The following is a 7964-nucleotide window of genomic DNA, read 5'->3' as shown; positions in this document are numbered from 1 at the left end:
ATAATTTGATACAAGTTAGAATGAATTCCAATACAAATCAAACAAATAATAGTCAAAAATGTGATTTCCCTATATAAACTATAGTAAAGTTTACCCCCTCCCCAGGGGCAAACGTGAGACCCCAGGGTCATGCAATTCACAATTTTGGTAAAGCACCACAAGACCCTTTCATCTATAAAGAGTGTTTGACTCCACCATATCTGAGAGTAGAGAAGAAGATTTTTGAAGTTTTAGTCAATTTGACCCTTTTTGGCCCCACCCCTCAGGCCCCTGGGGGGTGGGGACCATATAATTCACAATTTTGGTTGACCTTCAGCCATAGAAACTTTCTGCCAAATTTCATTGAATTTTGTTAAGTGGTTTTGGAGAAGAAGTCGAGAATGTAAAAAGTTTACGAACGCACGACGGACGACGCACGACGCACGACGACGGACAAAAGGCGATTAGAATAGGTCACTTGAGACTTCGTCTCAGGTGACCTAAAAATCCTTAAAAATGTTGCATCAATCTCATTACAAAAGTTTTTTGTTTCCTTGCAACTGTTAAAATGCATCAACCTTATGTAACATATAAATACGATAATCTCAAAATATCTTGTTTTCTTGAATATGACAGAAAACTATTTTTCTACCAACTACAATAATGTATTAAGTTTGTACATGTAAATGTACAGCTATTTATAATATATGCATTTGAAGCTAAAACCCCAATATTTTTGATGCCACTTCAAACCAGTTTGGTCCCAGTTCCAAGGTAGAAGATACACCTGGATGGGCCCTCTCTATCTGATTACAGTAATTAATGGCTTTGTTCAGCAGTGACCGATCGTGGTCATAAATCTCGAGTGCAGCTGCAGCTACTTCCACAGCAGTGTCTGACCAACTCCTCACGGAAGTATTCAGGGGGAATAACTCTGGTGCTAGTGTCTTGAGTATCCACATGACAACAAACGCCGTCACCAAAACATTCTCCATTTCCATAGCAACCTTCATTCCTATAAAATTAATATTTTATAAAGTAAAATATCTAGCAATATATCTATTGATATTTTATAGTAAGATTCCTGCTCAATGAATTCAATAATGCACATCTAGTATTTTAATTAATTGAGCCTTATACATGTACTTTTTCACTGCCAAATTACTGGGGGTTCAGTTTAAAGAAATTAAGTTATTGTTTGAATGGTGTAAACAGGTTGAATTGGGTGAGTTTCCTATGGAGTGTTATGACAAATTACTCTCCTCCATCAATCAGTTGATATAGAACCTAAGCCAACATTAAACCAAAAAGGAGTTAATTAATTGTTTTCGACATATTTTGTGAAATGCACAAGAAAGCTTGTTGTTATTGGGAAGAGAAATAGGAGTACCCATAGAAACCGACATGGTTGGGAAAGTCACCAACTTACCTAGTGACTTCAGTCCAGCAGCATTTAAGGCCTTGATACAGACAGACAAATTGATGAAGAGTTCTTTCTCCACCTCACTCCTGGTCCATCCTCCTAGCTGTTAAACAGACAACATTGTATTTACCGCGGTACTGTACAGGTCATTGAATGTATAACCTGAAGTGATATACATAGATATTTCTCTATGGAGGCTTCTCCATTTTGGCTAGGGAAAAGATAAATCTGTCTTTATACACAGTACATACTAGGGAAATGTAGTTGAAGTGTGTCTTTAGTCTGAAAACATCGCCACTCACTATGATCACATGAAGTAAGCAGTCATATATCGAAAAACATTATCAATTATTGTCAGACAACTCAGTATATCTGTTCATCACAACCTCAATTTTTTTTTTTTTTTTTTTAGTGCGTTCTATTTCTATTTCAATCAGATATTGAATGAATTATATGATTAATCAAGGATTAGATACATACTTTATTCTGAAGTCGTTTAAGCGTATCAAGTTCTTTTTTACTAAGGTTTTTCTTGGCTGATTTGGCAATGATTGGCATCTTTGTTCCAATATCTGAAAGATCTACAAAGAAAGACAAAGAAAGTTTTGAAACAGATTCTATTTCTTAATCCAAAATACAGATAGACAAAATGATTATCCACAGATCTCTCAGAAATTTGGGGAGAGATATCTGAAGGCCTGCCATTTGATGTAAATCATATTCTATGTGTGCCACTCCTTTTAGGCTATAGAAAATACTTTTGATATGACAGTGTCTCCCTTATAATTATACTTCCAGGTAGAATTTACTCGACTCATACAATCAGAGACATATACTGCCATCGGCTTGAGAATATCTAGATATATATCATGTTTTCGGGAGGGTCAAAGGGTTAAGCATCAAATAAGCATATCCTCCTTACTAATTTTCAATGGAAAATATTTAACACTGAATTAGATTTTTGTTATAAAACTTGATATATCATGTGTACCATTAATACAGCTGCATTAGGAATGACCTTCATTGACCTTGACCTTTGATAAAATGACTTTAAGTATCAATTCTAAATAAATGATAATGAAGTTACAAAGAGAAATCTATCTGCCAGTCAATGACATCCTAATAATCCATCAGAGGTAGTCATATTAACCCACGTAAACACATTGTGATCGGCCATCAAACTCACCCTGTGGTTTTTCAGTCATGCTTTTTCTTGTTTTAACTTTAGCAAAAAATCCTCGCTGTTCTTGTGGCGTTTCCAGATCCTGGAACCAATCTCCATCCACATGTAGACCTCGATATCTTCTCTCCCTGGAGTCATCATATGGTTGTGGACTAGAGCCTGACAAGAGACAAGTCGTCCAATAATCTTGTATCATTCATCTGTTTTTCATCTCACTTCCATACCCTTCTTTACATATTCATTAAGATCTACAATTATCTTAAATTTATCAGATTTACTTGAAATCAATTAATCCCTAAATATATCAAATTTATTTGAAATCTAAAATCATTTTAACGAAAAAATATAATAAGAGAATCTGTAACTATGTATAGAAAATCTTCTTGAATGGTTTTGGAACTGTGGCAGGGAAAATTTAACATCCAACACAAACACATGGACACTCATACTGTATGTATATGCCTTACTCTTATAGTTACAGTTCAATAAAAGTATTTTCAGATATAATCAGGAAATGTTCATGAAAACAGAAACATAAATCACATGTTTACCTTAAGTCTGTAGTAAACAAGAGGCCCAGAGGACCTGTATCAGTCACCTAAATATTTCAGCAGCCAATGCAAAACTTTCAGGATCATAATATTATGAAGATTTTGCCTATTTCTATGTACTTACATTAAGCTGTTCTCTTTATCACTTTGAAAACTTGTTTCAAAGGAATTAAAAATTCCAAGACAGCTCTTCCCTTTTGACCCTGCAGAAAAGTCTAGCCTGTATTTGAACAGGACATTAGACAGCTGTCCTAGGGGCAAAACCCTTGATTTATATTAATATTATATACAAAATTAAATTCCTCTTGATCAATTGATGCATGCTGCAGGCAAAATTTAGCTAAATACCCCTAACATGTATCTGAACAGAAGGACTTTAAAGATAATATTTCCCCCACTGGACTCTATCCTGTGTTGCTGAGATAAAGAAGCTGTACCACAGCATACCAGGGAAGATCAGTCTTCAGACCAGGTGAGCTAAAAATGTTATCAATACAAAAGACTTACCCATACAGCCCGACACTTTGGACCTTTCGACTGCACCTCCACGTGATTTCCTTAAAGATTGTGGCATCTTCAGTGAAACAAGACAGATATTAATTTATTTCTATATTCATCTGGCAATAAGTCAATGCAAACCTACCATTTATAAGCAAATTATTTTCCTTCACCCTTGGATGCTTCAGATCTTTGGAGCATTAAATACTTTCTAACAAAAAAAGGGATTCTAAAGAGTTTGCTTTATATCCCCTATTGGGCGCTCGCTAGCTGCTGCTACCTAGAACATCTGATATATCTCTATAACTAGACCACCTGATGTCTACAGCTGATATATCTCTATAACTAGACCACCTGATGTCTACAGCTGATATATCTCTATAACTACATCACATGATGTCTATATATATATACAGCTGATATATCTCTATAACTACATCACCTGATGTCTACAGCTGATATATCTCTATAACTACATCACCTGATGTCTACAGCTGATACATCTCTATACCTAGACCACCTGATGTCTACAGCCGATATATCTCTATAACTACATCACCTGATGTCTACATCTGATATATCTCTATAACTACATCACATGATGTCTACAGCTGATATATCTCTATAACTACATCACCTGATGTCTACAGCTGACATATCTCTATAACTACATCACCTGATGTCTACAGCTGATATATCTCTATAACTACATCACCTGATGTCTACAGCTGATATATCTCTATAACTACATCACCTGATGTCTACAGCTGATACATCTCTATACCTAGACCACCTGATGTCTACAGCCGATATATCTCTATAACTACATCACCTGATGTCTACATCTGATATATCTCTATAACTACATCACCTGATGTCTACAGCTGATATATCTCTATAACTACATCACCTGATGTCTACAGCTGACATATCTCTATAACTACATCACCTGATGTCTACAGCTGATATATCTCTATAACTACATCACCTGATGTCTACAGCTGATATATCTCTATAACAACATCACCTGATGTCTACAGCTGATATATCTCTATAACTACATCACATGATGTCTACAGCTGATATATCTCTATAACTACATCACCTGATGTCTACAGCTGATATATCTCTATAACTACATCACCTGATGTCTACAGCTGATATATCTCTATAACTAGACCACCTGATGTCTACAGCTGATATATCTCTATAACTACATCACCTGATGTCTACAGCTGACATATCTCTATAACTACATCACCTGATGTCTACAGCTGATATATCTCTATAACTACATCACCTGATGTCTACAGCTGATATATCTCTATAACTACATCACCTGATGTCTACAGCTGATATATCTCTATACCTAGACCACCTGAAGTCTACAGCCGATATATCTCTATAACTACATCACATGATGTCTACAGCTGACATATCTCTATAACTACATCACTGATGTCTACAGCTGATATATCTCTATAACTACATCACCTGATGTCTACAGCTGATATATCTCTATAACTACATCACCTGATGTCTACAGCTGATATATCTCTATAACTACATCACCTGATGTCTACAGCTGATATATCTCTATAACTACATCACCTGATGTTTACAGCTGATATATCTCTATAACTACATCACCTGATGTTTACAGCTGACATATCTCTATAACTACATCTCTATAACTACATCACCTGATGTTTACAGCTGACATATCTCTATAACTACATCTCTATAACTACATCATCTGATGTCTACAGCTGATCTATCTCTATAACTACATCGTACGATGTCTACAGCTGATATATCTCTATAACTACATCACCTGATGTCTACAGCTGACATATCTCTATAACTAGATCACCTGATGTCTACAGCTGATATATCTCTATAACTACATCACCTGATGTTTACAGCTGACATATCTCTATAACTACATCTCTATAACTACATCTCTATAACTACATCATCTGATGTCTACAGCTGATATATCTCTATAACTACATCAGGTGATATCATCTCCATAACTACATCACCTGATGTCTACAGCTGATATATTTCTATAACTAGACCACCTGATGTCTACAGCTGATATATCTCTATAACTACATCACCTGATGTCTACAGCTGATATATCTCTATACCTAGACCACCTGAAGTCTACAGCCGATATATCTCTATAACTACATTCACATGATGTTTACAGCTGATATATCTCAATAACTACATCACCTGATGTCTACAGCTGATATATCTCTATAACTACATCACCTGATGTCTACAGCTGATATATCTCTATAACTACATCACCTGATGTCTACAGCTGATATATCTCTATAACTACATCACCTGATGTTTACAGCTGATATATCTCTATAGCTAAATCACCTGATGTCTACAGCTGATATATCTCTATAACTAAGTCACCTGATGTTTTCAGCTGACATATCTCTATAACTACATCTCTATAACTACATCATCTGATGTCTACAGCTGATCTATCTCTATAACTACATCGTATGATGTCTACAGCTGATATATCTCTATAACTACATCACCTGATGTCTACAGCTGATATATCTCTATAACTACATCACCTGATGTCTACAGCTGATATATCTCTATAACTACATCACCTGATGTCTACAGCTGATATATCTCTATAACTACATCACCTGATGTCTACAGCTGATATATCTCTATAACTAGATCACCTGATGTCTACAGCTGATATATCTCTATAACTACATCAGGTGATATCATCTCCATAACTACATCACCTGATGTCTACAGCTGATATATCTCTATAACTACATCACCTGATGTCTACAGCTGATATATCTCTATAACTAGACCACCTGATGTCTACAGCTGACATATCTCTATAACTACATCACCTGATGTCTACAGCTGATATATCTCTATAACTACATCACCTGATGTTTACAGCTGATATATCTCTATAACTACATCACCTGATGTCTACAGCTGATATATCTCTATAACTACATCACCTGATGTCTACAGCTGATATATATCTATAACTACATCACCTGATGTCTACAGCTGATATATCTCTATAACTACATCACCTGATGTTTACAGCTGACATGTCTCTATAACTACATCATCTGATGTCTACAGCTGATCTATCTCTATAACTACATCTCTATAACTACATCATCTGATGTCTACATCTGATATATCTCTATAACTACATCACCTGATGTCTACAGCTGATATATCTCTATAACTACATCACCTGATGTCTACATCTGATATATCTCTATAACTAGACCACCTGATGTCTACAGCTGATATATCTCTATAACTACATCACCTGATGTCTACAGCTGATATATCTCTATAACTACATCACCTGATGTCTACAGCTGATATATCTCTATAACTAGATCACCTGATGTCTACAGCTGAGATATCTCTATAACTACATCACCTGATGTCTACAGCTGATATATCTCTATAACTAGATCATTTGATGTTCGACAACTTTTAACTGAGATATCATTTGAACAAGCTTGGTAGTCCATTATCTAGACATGCTGCATGCCCAATATCACTTCTCTGGACTACAATACAGTATAGGTATGGAGAAGTTGTTCAAAGATTTAAGCATTTAAAAAAAGTATTTTTCAGTCTTGGTAGCCGGTCATAATGCTACTGGTCAATTATTATGGCTAGGTCCTTTGGTTATGGTATTCATTAAAGTTGTTTTAAGATATAAACACATTTGACCCATGTGGATTTTAAAATGGGTCAAGGACAAACATTTAAACCGACTTTTCAGCCCTTCATCCCAGAACATTACTGGCCCAGTATCTTGTCAGTCCTTCATCCCAGAACATTACTGGCCCAGTAACTTGTCAGCCCTTCATCCCAGAACATTACTGGCCCAGTAACTTGTTAGCCCTTCATACCAGAACATTACTGGCCCAGTATCTTGTTAGCCCTTCATCCCAGAACATTACTGGCCCAGTAACTTGTTAGCCCTTCATACCAGAACATTACTGGCCCAGTAACTTGTTAGCCCTTCATACCAGAACATTACTGGCCCAGTAACTTGTTAGCCCTTCATCCCAGAACATTACTGGCCCAGTATCTTGTTAGCTCTTCATCCCAGAACATTACTGGCCCAGTAACTTGTTAGCCCTTCATCCCAGAACATTACTGGCCCAGTAACTTCTCAGCCATTCATCCCAGAACATTACTGGCCCAGCATCTTGTTAGCCCTTTATCCCAGAACATTACTGGCCCAGTAACTTGTTAGCCCTTCATCCCAGAACATTACTGGCCCAGTAAC

At 36.2% G+C, this 7964-nt stretch overlaps 1 protein-coding gene across 4 annotated transcripts in view; it reads right to left on the bottom strand.

The window, feature by feature from the left end:
- Window positions 1-404: 404 nt before the first annotated feature.
- LOC117327249 (protein mono-ADP-ribosyltransferase PARP4-like) overlaps window positions 405-7964 on the bottom strand; it is an 80559-nt gene continuing 72999 nt past the window's right edge. For all 4 annotated transcript variants that reach the window (XM_033884153.1, XM_033884150.1, XM_033884152.1 and 1 more), the window contains 5 exons: window positions 3644-3710; window positions 2589-2744; window positions 1883-1983; window positions 1409-1505; window positions 405-994 (listed from right to left, as the gene is read on the bottom strand). In XM_033884153.1, the coding sequence (XP_033740044.1) occupies window positions 699-994; window positions 1409-1505; window positions 1883-1983; window positions 2589-2744; window positions 3644-3710 (717 nt within the window). In that variant the 3' untranslated portion in view covers window positions 405-698. The remainder of the gene's footprint in view (window positions 995-1408; window positions 1506-1882; window positions 1984-2588; window positions 2745-3643; window positions 3711-7964) is intronic.

Source organism: Pecten maximus, chromosome 5 (genome assembly GCF_902652985.1).
Source record: "Pecten maximus chromosome 5, xPecMax1.1, whole genome shotgun sequence".
NCBI lineage: Eukaryota > Metazoa > Mollusca > Bivalvia > Pectinida > Pectinidae > Pecten > Pecten maximus.
Note: the sequence above shows the minus strand (reverse complement) of the source record. Positions and strands in the feature narration are given on the sequence as shown.